This window comes from Microcebus murinus, chromosome X (genome assembly GCF_040939455.1).
Source record: "Microcebus murinus isolate Inina chromosome X, M.murinus_Inina_mat1.0, whole genome shotgun sequence".
Taxonomy (NCBI): domain Eukaryota; kingdom Metazoa; phylum Chordata; class Mammalia; order Primates; family Cheirogaleidae; genus Microcebus; species Microcebus murinus.
This window is the reverse complement of record NC_134136.1, coordinates 95,420,464-95,443,660: the sequence shown is the minus strand read 5'-3', so window position 1 is coordinate 95,443,660 and position 23,197 is coordinate 95,420,464. Positions and strand designations below refer to the sequence as shown.

Sequence of the window (23,197 nt, the reverse complement as noted above, 5' to 3'; positions counted from 1 at the left end):
TAGCACTTTGGGAGGCTGAGGATTGCTTTGCGTCAGGAATTTGAGACCAGCCTGAGCAAGTGTGAGACCCCATCTTTACTAAAAATAGAAAAATTAGTTGGGCAGGGCTGGCATGCACTTGTAGTCCCATCTACTTGGGAGGCTGAGGCAGGAGGTTTGCTTGAGCCCAGGAGTTTCAGGTTGCAGTGAGCTATGATGACACCACTGCACTGTAGCCAGTGCAAGAAAGCAGGACCCTGTTTCATAAAAAGAAAAAAATAAGTAGAGTTTATCATGAATTTAAGCATTGGATGAAATATGGTTGTTGTTTTTTAAAGTCCCTTTGGATTAGCCCAGGAGTCATTGTTATAGACTCATATAAAAGGAAATTTAATATACTACCAAGCCTACATTTGAACAATATATTGTCATGATAATGTGGATGTTATTGTGTAGGCTTTCGATTTGGGGATCAGGCTATGAAGAAAGCATTAAGGATTTGGTTGTGGTTGCAGGAGAGAATGTTAATTTTCTTAAAATTAATAGCCTTAATAAAAATTTTAAAATACAGTTAGTAGCAGGTGGGGAGAAATTTGAGAGAAAGAATGTATAGGCACTATTAGCCTCCTTTTATAAAGTGAGAACTTAGGATTCTGTCCAAAACTGAGAGAAGATGAGGTTTATATAAAAGTAATATAATTACCAAACAGTGGGGAAGAAGATGATGGAAGGGAAGGGCATAATGTAAGTGAGCTCCTCATCTTTCTTATTTTTAAGTCAGTACACATTGTATGAAAGTAAATGCAAAGCTATTTTTTTTTTCAGTCTAGGCATGGCTTAAGAAGAGACTTTATTTTTATCATAAGCTATTTTGCCACTGCTTATTTGTTACCAATGTGCATGTGTTACTTTGATTTTAAAAACAAAAAGTTTAGGGAACAGAAAACAACCCAGGCTGACACAAAGCTATGGGTAAGGGAATGTTGGGAGATGATGCCAGAAAAGTAAGTTAAGGCCATTTTGTAGAGGGCCTTGAATGCTGAGGTGAAGCAGTGCCTTTAATATGGGGAAACTCGGAGGAGTTTTTGAACAGCCTGGTCATATAACTGGAGTTGTATACTTTCAGAAAATGAATTTTTCAAGAGGATGAATTAGAGTGGACACAGGCTAGTTTTCAGTTTTCTACATGAAAGGCGATGAAGACATGTACCCAGATGATACCATTGGAAATAGTACCCCCATAATATTCTGAAATTTAAAAAAGAAAAGAAATAAATTGGAAAAAAAAGAAAGAATGAAAGGTATTCCCAGCACCGTGCTTGATACATAGTAGGTGTTTCAGTATATGTTTGTTAAATCAAGGGATCAAAGAGAGACTACATTTTTTAGTAACTTATCGACATAGGAGTAAAGGAAGGGTAGTCATCAAAGATGAGAATTGTTATGAGTTTACCCACGCCCAACCTCCCAATCTCTGAAGAATATTACTACTGTGCGAGCACTATAGTGCTGATCAGTTAGTGCCAATTTGATGGCGAGTACATGTGGAGCCTATTCTTCCATTCTTGTGATACCTCACTTCAGAGGATGGGCTCAATTTCTATCCAGGAAAATATAAGAGCATTGTAGGGGGGGAAAAGGCATGCTTCCAATCATGGTTTGGGTGTGGCAAAGTCAAAACATGTAATCTATATGTTTGCACCTCCATAATATCCTGAAATAAATAAATAAATAATTTAAAGTGGGGGGAAAAGATGAGTATAATAAGTGCTATTTATTTTGTGATCCAGGGCCTGATTGTAGCTCACACTGTGTAAGAGTAAGGCTTGATCCTGTATGCCTGCATTTTATAAAATGCAACATGTTTATAATTCAGTGATTGTTCTGTGCCCATGTTGCATCTTTACTTGTGTCAGGCAATTGTTGTAGGTATTTGCTATGAAATATAAGGTGAAAAAAATATTGTAACCTGATAAATTACATCCCACTTACCCAAGAAATAAAAGTGGTAAATTATATAAAACATTGTGGAGTATAGTTCTTTATGGCTTCATGGTTTAAGGGCATACATGACTGCTAGATTCCAGTTAGGCTCTTGAACAGATAGTTTTCTTCATATGACGCTAATTGACACATGCTGGAATCCAGCCTGTGAACTTGGCCCCATGAGTTTAAGTCTGTAATCCATTAGTCTTCAGAGTACAAAGTGACAGCACTTTGGGGTATAGAAAAGAAAGAGGATAACTTCTTTACATGTATGTAATTTATAAATCAGTAAGTATACAAATATTGAGTATATGCTGATTTTTTATACTGCTAAGGATGTGCTACCAAAAATTCAAAGTCCACTGCTCTAATCAACTGAGCCCTTGGTCTCATATGGAGACAAGGGTGTCTGAAGCCCTTGTACCTTGGTTTTATTTGAAGGAAGGAAGTAGCATCTTAGAGTCAACTAATGCTTGGTTCTACCCTGATACCTACTGCACAGGATTGTTGTAAGAATAAAGGAGATTTAGTCCTTTACAAAATAAAGGACTAAACCAATATTAGGAGATTGTTCTATTATTATTGCCAAAGTTCAGAGAGTATCCAAAATGATTCATCTGCCTCAGTAGTAGGATAACCTACAAACTACAGCCTGTGTCTTAGAAAGTAAAATGATGGGCCTGGATTCTTTTTTATCTTGTTCTGGGAGCTTTTGTTTTTTATTTTTTAGTTTTGGGTCCCCCCCCCCTTTACTACTCATTTTTAAAAGATACCAAATTAGGGGATCTTCATATATCTTTCTGAGAAATTTTTGTCATTCCTTATGTTGCCAGCATTCTAAAGGTATCTCAGAAAGTGTTAATTGAGCTCAAACATTTGTATGAAATACAGCAGTAATAAAAATAATGAATTATTTATGTTTATATAACACATTGAGATTCTTCTAATAGTAATTATGCTCCTAGGAAAAAAATAACATAGTCAACAAAATATAATAGAAATGGTAGTCTGTATTTGAAAGGCTTATATTTCTGATTTTGTTAGCTTTTGTTTTATTGTTGTAGTTTTTGGCTATCATATTATGAGTCTTGTTTAAATAAGGTATGCTTAATCTACCAATCTTAATATAAATAATTGAAATCCTGTGTACATTTACATACATTTTCTCTTTGTTCTAGCACCTCCCCACAAGTATACAGAAGTGTCCACCATCTTTTAAAAAAATCCTTCTCTTGGCCTGGCATAGTGGCTTACTCCTGTAATCCCAGCACTTTGGGGGACTGAGGTGGGAGGATCACTGGAGGCCAGGAGTTTGAGACCAGCCTGTGCAACAAAACAAGACCCCAGCTCTATAAAAAATGTTTAAAAATAGCCAGGCATGGTGGCACATGCCTGTGGTCCCAGATGTTTGAGAGGCTGAGGTGGGAGGATCACTTGAGCCCAGAAGTTTGAGGCTACAGTGAGCTATGATGGCACCACTGCACTCCAGCCTGGGCCACAGAGTGAGACCCTGCCTTAAAACAAAACAAAACAAAATAAAAAAGTCTTTTCTGATTTTGTGTTTTAGAGTTATTCCTTTCTCCTCTCTCAGATCCCAGGTTATTCTAGAATCAGAAAGTAACTCTTAGATATTTCAAACAGATAAAACATCAGTGTACTTACTTTAAACAACCATACTGAGGATAGAAATCTCCATATTTACCCTGGAATATTTTTCAACCCCTCTCCCCAATAAACATTTTTTTTTAAATATAGCACTGGTTCTGCCTAGTATAACCACAGGCCAGAGCACAGCAGATTACTCTGATCTGTTATTTTCAGACTTCTATACACCCTCTGCCCCCCACAATAAAACTATTTATTCTAATTGTCTCCAATAGGGAGAAAGAAGACTTTGAAATACTTAGTGCTAATGTCATGTAAAAGTTAAATTGGCCTATGTAATGGACTGTTATAGTACTCTCTCTGACATTTAACTTGAAAGTATATTGGTGTGGCATGTGTTTTTGTTTTACTTGGTGGGTCAGTAAAGGGTGGTTTTGTATATTAATTTGAAGATTTCTAACCTACACTAAATTAATATTGCTTCATTTTCAGTGAGAGAAAATGGCTTTAACTCTGTTTTCTCCCCTTATATTTACCTCAACAGGAGGAAGGCAGTATCAAAGAAATTGCAATCACACATCATGTAAAGGAGGGACATGAAAAGGCAGATCCTTCCCAGTTTGAACTTTTAAAAGTATTAGGGCAGGGATCATTTGGAAAGGTAAGTCGTGAATGTGTGCTTTTTTAAAAGTTGTTTCTGGAATTCATATGTATTTCATACATATGGGGAAATGGAAATGTTTGGTGAAATGCTCCCTATCAGCAGTGTTTTCTGTGTTTTTACACCTCTCTCTATCAGTAAATGTGGGAAAGTGAATAAAGTCATTCAAAAGTACATTGGAAACTTTAGTATTAACAAATTGGTAGTATTCACTTCATAATCATTTTATCTTTAAGACCACATGACCTCTCTAGTTGTGCTTCTTAAATGGTTAAAAAATCACAAGCTATTCCCTTGATACACTGGCCTCTTTTTGAGTCCTTGTAAAGGATTGGAAGGTGATCTTATAATACAATATAACAGTACATCTCAGCCTCCTTTCCAGTGTACCCTAATACTAACATAAAGTTAAGTACTCTCAAGGAAGTAGGGTTGGGAATTACTGCTACAAATATGAAAATTTTGGACTCATGACTTGTCTTTAAAATGAATGCAAAGTTTGCATTCTCTTCAATAACATCTGTGTTTGTTTTTAATATTAAAAAGTGGGGCTGGTCAGGCACAGTGGTTTACGACTGTAATCCTAGCACTTTGGGAGGCCAAGGCAGGAGGATGGCTTGAGACCAGGAGTTTGAGACCAGCCTGAACAACATAGCAAGACCCTGTGTCTACAAAAAATTTTCAAAAAATTATCTGAGCATGGTGGCACCAGTGCCTGTAGACCCAGCAACTTGGGAGGCTGAGGCAGGAGAATCCCTTGAGCCCAAGTGTAGGAGGTTGCAGTGAACTATGATGATGCCACTGCACTCTAGCCTAGACAACAGAGCAAGACCCTATCTCAAAAAAAAAAAAAAAAAAAAATCAAAAGTGTTTCCCCAAGCCACCAAGTAAAATTGCTCCAGAAGATGTAACATCTTTATCACTTTTCTTCAAGTAGTCCTTGTCCACCTGCTGCACACCTCAGGGGCACTTCCTGTATTCCATTTTGAGAAATACAGCATTACAGTTACTACTACATGATCTATCTAGACCATTTCTTGGCTAGAGGAAAATTCAGGTACTGTACTCGATGTTCATAATGGAGTGATTCCTTACCAGCTCTGTGTAAGGAAACATTTAAAGATACCGTGCTTTGCAAGTTTCAAAACAGTATCAGTTTAGCTCTCATGTGTATTTTAGTGAGACTATGTAGAAATTCTTAGCTAACATAGGTAATTTGTTATAGTTGGTAACCTCTTTCAAACCCAAAAGTATGCTTTTAATCCTAAGTAGCCAGCAGAGCATAATAGTTGCAATTTTTTTCCTTCTATTTATTCACTGTGTGTGCTTGAGCAAGTGACTTAACCTCTTAGAGCCCCATTTTCCCTCTTCTAGCTAGTCATTAAATACTGAAGTTCTTCAGGTTTCAATTCTAGGCTGCCTTCTCCTCTATACATACTCCCTACTAAATGATTTTGTCTATGCCCACTGCCTTAATTGTAACTGACATACAGCTGACCTAACAGATTTATATCTCCAACCTAGTTTTTTTTTTTTTTTTTTTTTTTTTTTTTGAGACAGAGTCTCACTCTGTTGCCCGGGCTAGAGTGCCGTGGTGTCAGCCTAGCTCACAGCAACCTCAAACTCCTGGGCTCAAGCAATCCTCCTGCCTCAGCCTCCAGAGTAGCTGGGACTACAGGCATGCGCCACCATGCCTGGCTAATTTTTTCTATATATTTTTAGTTGTGCAGCTAGTTTCTTTCTAATTTTTTTTATTAGAGACGGGATCTCACTCAGGCTGGTTTGAATGCCTGACCTTGAGCGATCTCCTGCCTTGGCCTCCCAGAGTGCTGGGATTACAGGTGTGCGCCACTGCACCTGCCTTCAACTTAGATTACTCCTCCAAGCTCTGAACTCTTTATGCACAGCTGCTTACTTTTTTTCATTTGCATGTCTCAAAGGAACTTTAAACTCAACATGTCTGAGACCAAACTCATGATCTTCCCCTACCCCTCAAATCTGTCCTATTTCATTTTTTCTAACACTATGAATGGCATCCAGTTAAGCCAGAAACTTGGAGGCATTCTTGACATATCTTTCTAGTTCCTACCATCCCCTGTCCCACTCCTGCCCCAGCCAATCTGATCTGTCACCAAGTCCTGTTAATTTAGTAAAGATTTCTCAAAGCATGCCTGTCTGTCTACTGCCACCCCTCCAGAACATGCCACCACCTTTCTACCTGGTCTATTGAAAGAGTCTCCTAACTGGGTCTTCCCAAATGTATTTTTGCCTCAATCCATTATTTACATGACAGCCAGCATGAACTAATATTTTACTCTAATTCTTTAATCCTTCAGTAGCCTCCCTTAGATTTTATGATAAGGACAGAGTCTTAAAATGGCTGAGGAGCTCCTCAGTCTGGCCCCTAGCTATCTCTCCAACAGTTTACATACTTTTCACTCTTTGTGTTCTGGCCACATTATTTTTGGTCCTCAGAGTCCTTAAGTTTCATCTCACTAGAAAGCCTTTCCCCATCCTATTCATTCTGCTTGAAACACTCTGTTCCACCCTTTCTTCAGCTGGCTAGCTCCTCTGTGCCTTTGATCCCAAAGAAGCCTTCCCTGCCATCCAGCACAGATCATGTTCCCTGGTTATGCCCTCTCAGAACGTTATATACCTCATCTTCATGGCACTTGGCACAATTACAGTTTTTCATTTATTTATTGGCTATCTCCCCCACTAGACTGTGTGTTCCATGAATATGAGGGCCATGCCTTGTAGCCAGTCTCACCATTGAACCAGTAGCACAGTGCCTAGCATATAATTCTGGAAAGAATTCATGAGTAATAGTCCCAACACTATAGTAGTGAGAATTAAATGGTATAAGGTCATTAAGTGGTATAATATCTGGTATTAAATTGTATTATCATACCACTTAATAAACTCAAATAGATGGGTTTATTTTTATACATTAGATTTTCAGGGAACACAATATTTAAGTTCCTAGGAATTAGCATGCTTCTCCCTTTACATCTTTAAAAGTAACTTAAATACCTTACTATAAATATCAAACGTTAAAAATAGGGTATCTCCTTTCTTACTCATCCTAAAAGGCCAGGGTAAGCCAAGGAAACAGGGATGACCTGTCAGAGCCTAGAATAGCTTCATGGGGGAGTGAGAAAGGTCAAAAATGCTCTTGTAGAAGAAGCAGTGGCAGCACCCTGAGCAGAAGCATAGGACTGGGTGGCTGACCCAGATCTTGTTCCAATACCTCCACTGCGACACTGGGCAAATTATTTAATTACTCTAAGCCTTGGTTCAGACAGCTATAAAATAAGCATTGCTTAGTAGGCCTGCCTACCAAAATTGTCATGATAATCTATTACAATGCTTGTGAAAGTACTAAGAGATGCTGAAAAGTGTTAAGAAGGTACATTCAAAGAATAGTTGAAGAAAATTTGGAATACACCAAGGAAGTTTTTTCTTGAATAAAATGAAAAATAAAATAAAGAAGTTTTATTAGGAAATCTTAACAATGAATAAATATCAAATAAATCCTAATTATCTCCACCTAATTAGAATTTATTCCTGTTCAAAAATATTAATAATCTATGATTACTTTTAACATTTGAACATCATTCCACCTTAGAACCACCCTGTTTAAGAATGCTTTTCTCTTCCTAGGTTAGCTCCCCAATAACTGGCTGAAAGGAGCTAAAGGGTGGGGCATGCTAAAAGAGGGGAGGGAGTGATTATAGGAGAGCAACACATTCTTCATCAGGGTTTCTTTGCAAGTCATGGTGCTCTTCACTTGATTTGGGTTCATTGCCCATTGCCTTGTTACAATTTCTCAAAGTGAGAAACTGCCTTGTCCTAGAATCAGTGGAATGAATCGTTTTTGATTTTGTGTTAATAGCATGACGTCCTAATTCAGGTAATTGAGAGCTAATCCTAAAGTTAATTCTTGATTGTAATTGATTCGTTTCTTCCCACCTGTGGCAGCTTAAGAACATTACTATTAATGTGAAAGAATGGGTAGGGAAGAAGAGTTGAAATTCAGGTCCATTTAGCAGGTCTATTTAAAGGTTTGGTGGAAAAGATCATGAACCTAATGGTCAAAATGAGTACAAGAAATTTATTGATAGTCTTGTATTGGCCATGTTATAGCATGACCATGAGTTATTTAGAGCTGACTTTATTCATTTATCACAAATCCCACATTGTATTATGAAATCGGCCAAAAATATTTAGAAAGTCAAGATGCTCAATAAAAAACTTGGGAATTGTGTTCTTCATATTTAGATATATGTGATAATTTGATTGTAAAAAGGTGGGGAGGTGGGGTTCTGACTTAGGTCACATTAAATATTTGTGAATAGGCCTCTTGAATGTAATTGTTCTGCCAAGCAGTGAGATGTATGTGCATTTTTCATATACAGAAAAGATCCTTTATCACTATCAACAGGAAATTGTGGTCAGGAAGAACCCCTGTATAACAGTTTTGATGGGCTCAAAAGAATTTTTGTTTTGTGAGAAGCAGAGCCATCACCACCTTTCTTATATACTTTAAACATGCTGGGCTTTTCTCCATCTAATTCCTACATAGGTAGTTTAAAGATTTTTTTTCTGTCCTAACATGTTATATGCTCTTTGGGAATTGACAAACAACAAAATGAAAAAATGTATTCCACTTATATTGACACCACAAGTTATAACTGCTATTTACAATTCATATTTAGAACTGATACATTTTAGGGGAAATACTTGATCTGCAATGTATGAGAATCTGTGTAATAATAATAAACTGTATTATAGCAGGAGTCTTATTTGAACAGAAGTATAGTTTGTGAGACTTTATAACATTTATTTTCTCTTATTTAAATGCAGGTTTTCTTAGTTAAAAAAATCTCAGGCTCTGATGCTAGACAGCTTTATGCCATGAAGGTATTAAAGAAGGCCACACTGAAAGGTAAGTCCTGCTGCTGTTTGTAATGTTCATGTAGTCTAAACAAACCGAAAGGTCTCAATAGAGCTCATGGGACGCTGAGGCTGGTTACTTACATTCTGAATCAGTTCCTGTTACTGGCTTTAAATTTAGACTGACTTTTTGTGAATTTTTCCTACTGGGCTAGGAATCATACAACTAGTCAAAACAGGAGTTGCCACGTTACAAAAGAAGTATTATAAATTCATATTGGGCTTTAGGCAAGTAGAAGTTGTATAAGATTAAAACTAGGTTTGATTCATCTTCAAATTAATGTAATTTTAATATTTTGAAAAACTGATTTACTTGATGTAAAATATCTTTTATTCTAAAGGACTTTATCATCTTGACTTCTGATCTCAAATAAATTTTTATTCTGAGCCTGTGATTTTGAAAACTCTAATATAGGATTTGGCTCTCATGGGCAAAAAGTCATTTAGAAGAAATTACATATAGATTTTTAAAATACTTAAGTCTTCCTTTAATTTAGCAGTATCACTTATTTTACTGTATAACTTCTAGATACTTTATTTATGGATTCCTGATGTCAATTTTTTTCTCTTCAGTTTACATATAATTTATAAAGCTTTTTAAATATTCTGGAAGGAATATTTGCAATGATCACTTATTATTTCTGATGTTATTCTCAATTAGATACCCACCATAGATATTATCATCGTCCCAATTTTACCTCTTTATAAACACTGTCCTTCGTTTCCATTCTCTTGCTCCCTTCCTGAGTGTATTTTCTTTCCTATTCAGTCTCTACCCTATGGCTTTACCACTTACCTGATTATTGCTAAGACCAGAGAATTAAATTATATCCTCAGTGCCCTACCTTTATATTTATATGACTGCTTTTATTTTTTCTTTTTCTTTCTTTCTTTCTTTCTTTCTTTCTTTCTTTCTTTCTTTCTTTCTTTCTTTCTTTCTTTCTCTCTCTCTCTCTCTCTCTCTCTCTTTCTCTCTCTCTTTCTCTCTCTCTCTCTTTCTCTCTTTGTTTTTTGTTTGTTTGTTTGTTTTGTTTTTCTTTGAGAGAGAGTCTCACTCTGTGGCCCCAGGTAGAGTACAGTGGCATCATTGTAGCTCGCTGCAACCTCTTAACTGCTAGGCTCAAGGGATCCTCCTGCCTCAGCCTCCTGAGTTGCTGGGACTACAGGCACCACAACGCCCAGCTAATTTTTCTACGTTTTTGTAGAGACAGGGCCTCACTTTTGCTTAGGCTGGTCTTGAACTTCTGAGCTCAAGTGATTCTCCTGCTTCAGCCTCCCAGAGTACTAGGATCACAGGCGTGAGCTGCTATCCCCGACTTATTTTTTATTTCTTATTTTGTTTTAGAGACAGGGTCTTGCTCTGTTGCCTGGGCTGGAGTGCAGTGGCACAATCTCAGTTCTATGCAGCCTCCAACTCCTGGGCTCAAGCTATCCTCCTACCTCAGCCTTCTGAGTAGCTGGAACTATAGGCCTGCACCACCATACCTGGCTAATTTTTAAATTTTTTTAGAGACAGGGTCTCACAGTGTTGCCTAGGCTGATCTCAAACTCCTGGGCTCAAGCAGTCCTCCCTCCCTGGCCTCCCAAAGTGCTGGGACTACAGGCACGAGCCACCGTGCCTGGCCTATTACTACTTTTATAGCTTTATTCTCATGAATTCCATGTTACAAAATGGCATAAATAGAACTCATTTCATTCACAAAAGTAGTTTGTTTTATGTATTTGATAGGATTTATGTTATGTGTAGTATATGTAAGGGAAACTACAAAACTCTGAAAAACCTAAAAGTCATCAGGAAAGGAAATAAATACCCAAGTCCTATTAGAGAAGGCTAAGTGTTAAGAATCTCAGGTCAGGCATGGTGGCTTACACCTAGTACTTTGGGAGGCTAAAATGGGAGGATCGCTTGAGGCCAGGAATTCAAGACCGGCCTGAGCAAGAGCGAGACCCCATCTCTACTATAAATAGAAAGAAATTAATTGGCCAGCTAATATATATAGAAAAAATTAGCCGGGCATGGTGGCGCATGCCTGTAGTTCCAGCTACTCGGGAGGCTGAGGCAGGAGGATCACTTGAGCCCAAGAGTTTGAGGTTGCTGTGAGGTATGATGAGCCACTGTACTCCAAGACTGAACAATAGAGCGAGACCCTGTCTCAAAAAAAAAACACAAAAAACAGAAAAGAATCTCAGTACTCCTCTGGCCATCCAGTTAGCTCAATATCAGTTAAGATTCCAGTTTCATTTTCCTTAAAATGTAAAAAAATGATTCAGTATTTCATTTCTGAACCCAGAGTATTTTGGAAAAGAAGAATAATGAGAAGGGAACAAGCTCTGTCCGGTGCTAAAACTTATTTAAACCAGCATCATTCAGAGTGTTATTGGGGGGAATAATATAGGCATAGAAATCAGTAGAACAAAATAGTATAAAATATATATTACATTTTAACATATTTGTTACAAAAATATTGAGTACCTGCTGCACTGTATGACAAAGCAGGTATACAGAACAATGGGAAATTAAATAATGATTTCTTAAATTGTTTTTAAATACCCCTGAGAAACCTAGAAAACTTTAGAGTCTTTTCTTAAACCCTACACCATAACAAACTACAGCCTAACTGAATTTTGCAACTTAACACATCTAGGAAACTTATGAAGAGATATTGAGCAAATGACAAACAAATTGACAGTACAAAATTTTTTTAAGTTTCATACAATGAAAAATAGTATAAATAGGAAAATTTTTGTCTCAAATATTAATATAAGGAGTTGATTTAAAGTTGAAAATATTTGACTTTATTGGAATTGATTAAAGGGCTACTACTGGCCAAATCTGGGACAATTTGAACATGGCAATAATGAATGATAGTGATAGATTACAGCCTATTGAATAAAACAAGAATCCATGAGTTAATTGATAAATTAATTAATGGGAGAGAAGGGAAAGCTTTTCCTTGCAATAGAATTTCAACTAATTTAAGATGAAGGATGGAGTTAAGAGTTAATAAAAAATATCATTATACCCTCCACCTAAAAGGATTTTAGAATAAAGTTTACACAAGGAGATAAATAATCTTTGGGGAAGTGCGCAGTTTTGCTGAAAATAAAAGAAATGTATATTAAATAATGAGTTATTTCATATGATGGCAGCATAAATTGGAAAGCAATTTTGCAATAAGTACAAAGAGCCATTATTGCTGCTAAATTGGCCTGAGGAAATAACCTCGGAAAGGAATTCATATGCTTGAAAATTCTCATTGCAACATCATTTACAGTAGCAAGAATTTGGAAATCACATACACATTGAAAAGTAGAGGAATGTGTAGAAAGTTATGGTTTACCACTTAATAGGATATTATTAAACTGAAGTATTTTAAATATAATTACAAAAATGAACTTAATGAAAATGCATAAGTGAAAAATTATAACAAATTGAGCCACTACAATTATGTAAAATTTTACAGATATAAGCTATGGGAGGAATCATAGAAAAGTGAAAATATTTGACTTTATTGGAATTGCAGGCTGCTGGATAATTCTGAATGTGGCTTTTTTGTTTTTGTTGTTTTTGTTTTTGAGACAGGGTCTCACTCTGTTGCCCAGGCTGTTGTGTAGTGGCATCATCATAGCTCACTTCACCCTCCAACTCCTGGGCTCAAGCAGTCCTGCTGCCTTAGCCTCCCTAGTAGCTGGGACTAGAGGCATGCACACCCCCTACCCCTACCACCAGATAACTCTTTTATTTTTTGTAGAGATGGGGTCTCAATATTTGCCAGGGCTGGTTTTGAACTCCTGGCCTCAAGTGATCCTCCCACCTCAGCCTCCCAAAGTGCTAGGATTAAAGGCTTGAGCCACCGCGCCTGGCCCCTGAAATGTGTTTTTGAATGTAATTTTTATTTTTATCAAAGTAGTATCTGTACAGAGTATTATCCTGCAAGATAGTAGTGCTTTACCCACCCTCCTGCCTATCCGAATTCTTGACCCTCAGAGACAATGACTTTCAACTCTTTACTGCTGGTTCTGCCATTTGCCTTCATATTTACTATTCTTATATTGCAGTTCTTTGATTGTTTTCATTTGAAGACATAATCTACTGGCTTCTTAACATGGAAGATTAGGATTTAGTTCTCTCACACTGCCACCCACACACAATTTCCCTTTTTACGTCTTCCCAGTAATGTTTTCATTTTTACAGCTTTATAAAAATTGTTCCTAGCTAAACCAAATGATCTACTGGAGTCACATTTCCTTCACATCTTTGCTGTACCCCATCTCTTTTCCAAAATTTGGTATCTACTCTTTTTTCAGTTTACTTTATAGTTTTGGGTAGAACATATCTTCTGGTAGCTACCTTCGAAAAGGTTAATGGATGGTGTATTTTTTTGTGACCATGAATGTCTGAAAATGCCTTTATTTTGTCCCCTCACTTAATTTATAATTTGGCTGGATGTAAAATTCTAGATCAGACATAATTTTCCCCCAGATATTTGAAGGCATTGCTTCCATTGTCTTCTAGTTTCCTGTGTTGCAATGATGAAGTTTATTGCCATTCTGACTCCCGGTCCTTTGTGTGTAAGCTGCTTTTCCTCTTTGGAAGTCTTTAGAATCTACTCTTCATCCCTGGTAGTCTCAAATTTATACAGTGGTATTCTTTAGTATGGGTTTTTAAAAATTCATCATATCAGATATGAAGTGGTCTCTTTCAACCCAGAAATGCATTTCAGCATTGGGAAAGCTTTTTGTCATTTATTCATTTTGTAACTGCTACTCTTTGAATATATTGGGCCTCCTCTTTTTTTATCCCCCTTCTATTTTCCATTTTTGTCTATTTTCCATGTTTGTTCTGTCTTCTGTGAAATTTCATCAACTATCTTCCAACAGTTCTGCTGACCTTCTTGTTTGTTTTGTTTTGTTTTTGAGACATGGTGTCACTCTGTCACCCAGGCTGGGGTACAATGGCGTAATCATAGCTCACTGCAACCTCAAACTCCTGGCCTCAAGTGATTCTCCTGCCTAAGCCTCCTGAGTAGCTAGGACTACAGGTGCATACCACCACACTCAGCCAATTTTTTAAAAAAGATTTTGTAAAAATGGGGTCTCGCTATTTTACTCAATCTGGTCTTGAACTCCTGGGCTCAAATGATCCTTCTGCCTTGGTTTTCCAAAGTGTTGGGACTACAGGCATGAGTTATCGTGCCCAGCCTCTGTTGACCTTTTTTATCTATATTCTCCTCCTTTCCCTTTTGATATTTTGAAGCAAATCCCAGACATTGTATAATTTCTTACATAAATATTTTAGTATATACCTTTAAAAAGTAAATACTCCTAAAAGAAATAATACATCTCTGTTATTATACCTAAAAATTAACATATAGATATCCAGTCAGTGTTCAAATTTCTACTTGTGCCTACTGTTACAGTTCATTTTTCTTCATGCAATTTGTTTAAATCAGGGTTCAAACATACCAGGTCTATAATTTGCAATTGATTGCTGTCTTTTTAAGTCTTTTTATCTGTGAGCTCTGTCTCCATTTCTTGTCTTTTCCTTATAGTTCATTTGCTGAGGATATGTATTCATTCTCCTGCCCCTTTTTAAAGCTTCTTGTTCTTGTTTCATGGGTAACATACCATCTTTAGTCTCTCAATGGATATAAATTACAAGGTTGAATTTTGTTTTGTTGTGTTCTGTTTCTTACCTTGTCTTTGTTTCTTTTTATTCCTTTTTTCTGTTTAATTTTATGTTTTTACTTTTCTCAAATGCCTGGGGATCCTTTGCTATCTATTCCTCTTTTAATAGTGAGATACTAAAAAGCAGATTGGAAAGGATTCTGGGCAAGAATTTGCTTATTTCTCATTGGCTTCCTTTCTGTAGGCTTAGATTTAGCTTTCTCTAGTCTTCTTTGTTAGTTACCACTTACCCATCTTCTTCTGCTATTGCTTCCTCTCCTGTTGCTTCTTGTCTTTGTGAGTTAATGCATAATTTTTCCATTATTGTCATTTTGATGGGATTTTGGAAGAAAGTAGAGAGTAAAACATCCATGTTTAAGAAGTCTCTTTCCATTTTAAAGTTCCTATTACTACAATAAATAGGGTCAGATAGAAGTCAGTAGGCCGGGCATGGTGGCTCACGCCTATAATCCTAGCACTCTGGGAGGCCAAGGCAGGTGGATCGCTTGAGGTCAGGAGTTCGAAATCAGCCTGAGCAAGACCCTATCTCTACTAAAAATAGAAATAAATTAATTGACCAACTAAAAGTATATAGAAAAAATTAGCCGGGCATGGTAGCGCATGCCTGTAGTCCCAGCTACTTGGGAGGCTGAGGCAGGAGGATCACTTGGGCCCAGGAATTTGAGGTTGCTATGAGCTAGGCTGACACCACGGCACTCTAGCCCAGGCAACAGAGTAAGACTCTGTCTCAAAAAATAAATAAATAAAAATGAAAATAAAAAGAAGTCAGTGGCATTAGGTCAAGTTAATGGGAACTTTTGTCCTATTAAAGTGGTCTGTTGGCCTAAAAGGTTTTGTAAATCACTGCTTAAAACAGTCTCTTCCATATGTGCACATAAGTCTTAATCAATTAGTACCAATTTAATGGTGAGTACATGTACTCAGTGAGTACCAAGACTTGACTCGGTACGTGTGATGCTTGTTTTTCTATTCTCGTTTCTATACTTCACTTAGAAGGATAGAGCTTATCTGTCAATTAAAATAATAATAATAAAGTTCTATATTCCAAAAAAAACAAAAATAAATAAAATTACCTAACCAAAAAAAAAAAAACAGTTTCCTAATATATAGTCCTAGAAACATGAACAGCATTTCTTCTTGTTCACACTCATGTTTAAGTTAAGGAGGGTTTAAATCTAGTAACTACTATATTAAAAAAATATTTCAGAGGAATCCAGTTGCTTTGCCAGCATGAGTCAGTATTAACAAATTCTATTTTAGGGTTTAGAAGTTGACCAATATAAAACATGTCTTCTTTTGAACTAGTATATACTAATCAAAATTCCTGATTGTAGGAGGGTTTATATTTGTTTCTGGGTCTTGACATAAGCAAAAGAAACCAGAATTAGAATTATTACACAGGTCCCACCTCAGACAAAATGAAGAAATTCTTTAGTGGGAAAATCTCAGTAGTTGAAAATACTAAAACAGAGTCTCATCAATATTATATGTAAGAAAATGTTGAAAAGAAAACTATCTGACAGGATAATCATAAGCAAATGAAAATATTCTTGTTCTAGCCCCTCATTTTATAGAGAAGGAAATAGGAATTCCCTGAGCAATGAAATGATTTGACCAAGGTAACTCATCTAGTTATTAGCATAGCCACTAAACTATAGTTCTTAACTCCTAAATAATTGTTCTTTTCAGTGTGGTAGAATAATAGAAGAGGGGTATATAATAAATACATTGGTGGATTTTTTGCTGCTTACTGAGCAGAGGAGTGATTTTTAAATGATAAGCTTTGTATACTTATTGAAAGAGGTAGAAATTTGGAATCCAGCTTTAAGGTAATAGGAACTAATCCAAAAACAATGGAAAAAGAACAAATTTAGGCTAGACAGGAACAGAATTATCAGCAGGCCTTGGTGATGAACTTCATTCACAGGAAAAATAGAAAGGCCCTGTCTGATATTATGAGGAAGACACCAGAGTTGTAGTGATAGGACAAAATAATGAAACCAGAAATTGATATTGAATTTGATATACTAGCTGGACAAGTCAGTTAAAAGACAGAACTGCATAGACATCAAGAACAATCAGTTCCTATCCCTGATTTGCCCATTTTCAGTGAATGGGACTAAAATTTCCCAGTTGGGGTTGGAAAACCAGTAGAATGGGAAAAATAGGATATTTTTTAGCTGCTTTGTTTTACCCAGAAGTCTTATTTCCATATTTTAAATATCTGTGATCACTTCAAATTGAAAATAAAACCAACTCAACTTTCTTGTTCTCACCACCTCAAAAAGAGTCTATTTCCCATTTTTTTTCTCTTTTTTGGTGGGGGTGGGGGGGTGGGGGTATCTCACTTTGTTACCCAGGCTGGTCTCGAACTCCTGGCCTCAAGCAATGCTTCTGCCTAGGCCTCCCAGAGTGCTAGGATTACACCCCATTCTTTCTATTTTAATCCTTGACACAGTCTTTCTATTTTAATCTTTAATGAGAGTACTTATCAGAAATGTACTCTAATCATTTACGTGTCTGTCATTCTCGCTAGATTATGAGCTTCTTGCAGATTATTTTATTTGTATTTGTATCCCTAGTGCTCAGCACATAGACTTGGCTCAGGAAATGTTTGGTTGCAGAAAGAGAGCTTTGCCAAAAGGATCAAATATAAATTCATCCTGGCATTCCAACTTGTCAAGAATCTAGATCCTCCCTACTTCACCTCGCCAGTAGTAAACCTCTGTTTCCACACCGATTCGGTTCCTTCCTGTTCATCATTCATGCCTCCATATCTTTGATTGCACTGATACTCCATGCCTGGATTCTTCTCTTCTAGGCCCTATCCTTCCCATCCATCTAAATTCCACTCGAAAAGTCTTAAAGCTTGTGCCCTAACCCCACCTCTTTCCTCTAGCTTTCCTATGCAAGTAAAACCCATCTTGCCCTTCTCTGAATTCCTGTACTACTCATTGCTGGTAATAAATTGTTCTATTCTTTAATCATATTCATGGTGCTACTTTTGGATATAATAATGATAGCTACCATTTAATCAAATTTCTCTTAACATACCAGGCTCTGAGTATATGCCTTATCTCAAATGATCACACACTTCTCAAAGGTATAGTGGTATTAACCCCGTTTTATAGCTGAGAGGTAACTGAGGCTCAGAGAGCTTAAATAAGTATCTTGCTCTCAAGATTTACACAGATCTTAATTCAGATCTAACTCCAAAAAACCTTTGCTCTTTCAGCTGTATACAATATTTCCTCTCTTCCTTCCCTTGAAATAGACCTTTTGGGGGATAGCCATTCTTCACCACATCTGCTATGTTTTTATAGATGCTTAATGAATGTTCGTTGAATTGAGTTGATAGAGCTGATAGGAGTGTTGAAACCTATTCCAGTTTTTTGTATTTTAGAATGCCTTGTTTTTAAAAGTTGCTTGTTTCTTTGCCATTTTCCAAAACTGTCATTAAACTACTTACGCATGTTAAAGCCAACACCTAGTGTGTTTTCAGTAATTTTTTTCAACTTTAAAACATGGATTGAATAAATATACATGACTTCTTTTGGTTATATAATGTAGTAAAAGATATATTTGTTAATTTTTTAAATTCAAAAGCAATAAATTAAAAGTTCACATTTTCATATACATAAGCAAAATTTTATTTAACATGGGCACCAGAATTTGTTTTAAAGGTTATCTTTGAAAGATATTGCAATGTAGCATATGTACCCTCTTTTATAGTTCGAGACCGTGTTCGGACAAAAATGGAACGTGATATCTTGGTAGAAGTTAATCATCCTTTTATTGTCAAGTTGCATTATGGTAAGTTGTGAACTACCTCCCACCTCATCCCATCACTCATCCCCCACTCTCTGAGTGCATTCAGCTATACTAATGTATATAAATATATATTTATATGTATTTAGCAAGTCATAGAAATTAAACCATTACTTCTTAGACAAACTTTAATGCATTTAGCTTATGGTTTTTTTTAAACATTATAAAGGTAGTTTCTGAGTGGTAACCATAGGAACAGGTAATGATAATTATTGCTTTTTATTATAATAATTAATAATAATGTGTCAGCATTTTATACTATCTGTATCAGCCCAACCTAAAGGCAAGAAAGATCCCTAATCAGGGTCCTAAAACTGTTATCACCATTCTTTCTCCCAAAGCTGTGTACTATTCCTCAGTGGATAAAGGTGTGTTTGGAACTATATTATATTCCTGAGAGACTTTTGCCTGTAGAAAATCTAGTGGTTCCAGAATAAGAAATGCATTTAACATTTTCACATCAAAACTAAGAGAAATCAGTGGTTTTCTTCTGAATTAAAATAAGTTTAGATCTATGATATAATTATTAATTTGCTAAAAATATTCATTTCTGAATGACCTAATGTAAGCCTAAAAAAATAAATTACAGTGGACTAAATGGAAATTTTCATTTCTTCATTCAGCTTTTCAAACTGAAGGGAAGTTGTATCTTATTTTGGATTTTCTCAGGGGAGGAGATTTGTTTACACGCTTATCCAAAGAGGTATATAATTAATCTCTATTTTAATCTATTTATATGCATCCTGTTTCAACTAAAGCTTTGTTATAGTTCAGTATTATGCTTATTATGTTTTCTCTAGTGGCACAAGACTCTTACAGTGAAGAATCTGAGCCAAAAAGAGTTCTTTTCCAATGTTTTGAATTTATTCTGAAAGTAGGACTTTAAATTGACAAGTAAACTATATTTGTCTTAAACCCTGCTTCTTTTATAGCTTTTTCAGAAGCAGCAATATGTTGACAAGGTATCTTTAAACAATTAGTATTGGAAATTCAGCATGCATTTTAAATATCATTTTTCATTTCTAAAATGTTACTGTGGTGAGACAACAGTGGCACAACCTAAATATAGTTGTTTCTTAACAAAATGTAAGATTATTTCTCCCACAGTACATAGTTAGTATTTAGTAAGTGTTTGGTTGACTGATTAGATAATTTTGCAAATTCCTTTCATGAGCAAATTGTGGATAAAGCTATGTATAGTTAGCATATTTATAATTTTTTTGACTATTTAAACTCTAGAGTGGGACTTTAAAAAAACACAGACAAAATAAAGAAAAAAAATTATTGTTCTATTTTAGGTGATGTTCACAGAAGAAGATGTCAAATTCTACTTGGCTGAACTTGCACTTGCATTAGACCACCTACATAGCCTGGGAATAATCTATAGAGACTTAAAACCAGAAAAGTAAGAAATCATGCTACTAAGTTGAATACACTGTAATATAATTATTTAGTAGGTTATAAAAAAATCAGATGACTTCATAAAACTCCCACAGCATTACATCAGAGGGCCTGTGCTGCACATCTCTGCTTACACTATGTATTTTCATACTTTTAAAATCTAAATTAACAAAAAAAATTATATTCTTTTTATGTGCATCCATTGATTTTTTTAAATAAGGTTGAAATCTATTGGCAATTTGTATTTTTGTGTGAATTTTCTGTTCATGGCTTTTGTTCATTTTTCATTTATTTATTTATTGATATATATATATAATCTCCTGCCTCAACCTCTCAGAGTGCTAGGATTATACGCATGAGCCACCACACCTGGACCATTTTTTCTTTTAGGATGTTATTTTTTCTCAGTGATTGATAAGAACTTTACAAATTACGAATTTTAACCATTTGACATATGTTACAAATATAATTTTTCAGTCTGTCTTTTAACTTTATGTTATTTAATCTATACATTTTTTCCCTTAGATCTGCCAATCTTTTTTCTTTTATGATTTCTTCTGTTTATTCTTAGAAAGATTTTTCCCAATCCCATAGTCAGATATTTTAATTTTATGGTTTCTATTTTTTACTTTTAACTCCATCTAGAAATTTTTTTATATGAAGGATGGTATGGAAGTAACCCTCTCCCCCAAATATCATTTATTGAAAATATTTTTCTACACATACTTTCAAATTTTAAGTGTGAGTTGAGCAAATTTCCCACAGCTTTTATAGTAGCAGTCATCAAGAAGCTATTATTTAAATTATACCCATTTCTGTGTTTCAGTTTGTCAGTGTTTCTGTACCACTGAATATGAAAGAGGTTTTTTTTAAGGATATAAGCAAGAGCCTTGCTCTAGCAGGACTATATTTAAACAACTTTATTGGGTTGCAGTTCACATACCATATAAAATATCCATTTAAAGTATACAATTCATTGATTTTTGGTAGATTTGCAGAGTTGTGCAATCATCATCCTATCAAGAATTTTGAATATTACTTTAAAATGTTATATGCAAAATCTAAATTATATATTGAGACAGGAAATAGGGAAAATGCTCCTCTGGAACTCTTAAGTGATCATTTATAAATTGTCATACGTTTACATTTTATGTTTATTCTTCATACATTTTGTTTTTTGCATGTTTCATTTGGTTTTGCTTTTGTTTCCCAAATACTGCATTTTCCTCTTTATTTTCCCAACTTTTAACTATCATGACACAAAATATAATTCTTGGTGAGAATAAATATTCAAGCATATAGTCCTTAGAAGAAAAAAATTACTGTAACATAAGATTAAATATTCATAAGAGAAAATGTATTAAGGTTTTATTCCATTTAATTGAATATATTTATTATAGACTATTGTATGAGCATAAACAGGTATATATAAAGCGTGGGCCCTGTCTCAAGGCTTGAATAAGACCAAATGTAGGTAAGATTGCTTAGAGATCACATAGGTGTCTAAATGATGCTATTAAATTGAACTACCATAAATGGGTAAGTGATCCAAGTAAATACCATCACACAGAACTTGGGAGAAGTTTAAAGTTTTAGGCCAAATGTTTTATCAACCATTAGTGGTTTTATTGATTCTTTTAAGCTAGAACTCTGTTATAATAAATATGATTAAAATAATTATTAATAATTTAAAAAGAACTTTATTTATAGAGAGTGATGCAGTCAACTTTTTATTTCAAAGACAAAGTATGGGCATGGTTATGTTAAAAGAATACATTTGCAATAGAAGGCATAAGTAATGCCCTATTGCCTAGATTTTCTTTTTTGCTTTCAAAATTGCCAATAATGACTTGAGGTTTGTTTTTCTTTTAGAACTGTCTTTCTTTTATTTATTAGACAGAATGGGGAATGATTTCTACCATACCTAACAATGCCCATTATGTTCTCTAAATGTGTTAGTCTGCTTCATAATCAAGCATAGTCAAGATTAATATTTGTTTCATAACAAGGACCTTATTATAAAAGAAACTTGAAAAGTATGTCCCTACTGAATTACCCTCAGTGGTAAACTTTGTTGTAATTATGTTTGAATTGATAAAGTAGGAAGGTTGGTGATCTTTTTGTCATAGTAAAATTTAATTATAACAAATTTGACTTGCACATATTTTAGTTAGAATTAAAAGTAAGGAAATGCCTATGTTATGAGATAGCTTTGAATATAAGTGAAACAGTATATTACTTGACCTTTCAAGTCAGTATACTAAAATACCTGTACAGAAATACAATTATTAGCCTACAGCTTAGTACTCATTCTTTTCTCTAGCTCCTTAATGGCATTATTTTCCACTCAAGTACCTGCTCAAGCCAGAAACCTGAGTGTCATTCTCCAGTTGTTCTTTATCGTGACCCAGCAAACTCACTAAATGCCCTTTATTTTCTCTCTAAATTGTTTTCTAAAGTTGCAGATCTGATTATCTCTACCTTCCATGCATGTACACCTTTTATGGTCTCTATTGTCCTTGAGAAGAAGCCTTAACTACTTGGAATGCCTTGTAGGCCCTTTGCAGTCTGGCCTCATTCATTCAACAAACGTTTCTTATCTATACTGTGCTCTGCCAGATACTGAGCTATAAAGATGAATAAGGTCAAACCTTGTAGGGGCTTAGAGTTACTTAGAAAGAGAGAAAACACTGGAGGGATGTATACAATGAGGGGATGGGTCAGTGAAAAACAGGAAGTATGGGGAAGGTACTGTGTTGAGGAGAAGAGGATTGTGTGGGTCGTGTCAGGAAAAAATTTAGGAAAGAATGATTAAATCAGATACTTTAAAAATGACCAAGAGAATGGTAAGTTTAATGCTTTTGACTTGAATATATGGACCCTCTGTCTGTTATGCAAGTGCCAGGGAGTTTAGTCAGGCCACCTATGCGGAAAAGCGTTAGAGCAGATTAAAAGAGTATAGATTGTTTGATTCTTTTCCTAATAGTTTTAAAGCACCCCTGGCTCATTAATACAAGTTTAAGGCATTGCCTTTGGGAGTTGTTATAAATGTATATCCAAAAACGTAATTTTTCCTCCTTTACCTTTGCCTTC

The 23,197-nt window shown here is 35.4% G+C and overlaps 1 protein-coding gene across 7 annotated transcripts in view; it reads left to right on the top strand.

Moving 5' to 3' along the window:
* Positions 1–23,197, top strand: part of RPS6KA3 (ribosomal protein S6 kinase A3) — a 103,911-nt gene that overhangs the window by 47,485 nt on the left and 33,229 nt on the right. For all 7 annotated transcript variants that reach the window (XM_012784631.3, XM_012784637.3, XM_012784633.3 and 4 more), the window contains 5 exons: positions 4,115–4,231; positions 9,098–9,179; positions 18,608–18,688; positions 19,327–19,406; positions 20,002–20,108. In XM_012784631.3, coding sequence (XP_012640085.1) covers positions 4,115–4,231; positions 9,098–9,179; positions 18,608–18,688; positions 19,327–19,406; positions 20,002–20,108 — 467 coding nt within the window. The remainder of the gene's footprint in view (positions 1–4,114; positions 4,232–9,097; positions 9,180–18,607; positions 18,689–19,326; positions 19,407–20,001; positions 20,109–23,197) is intronic.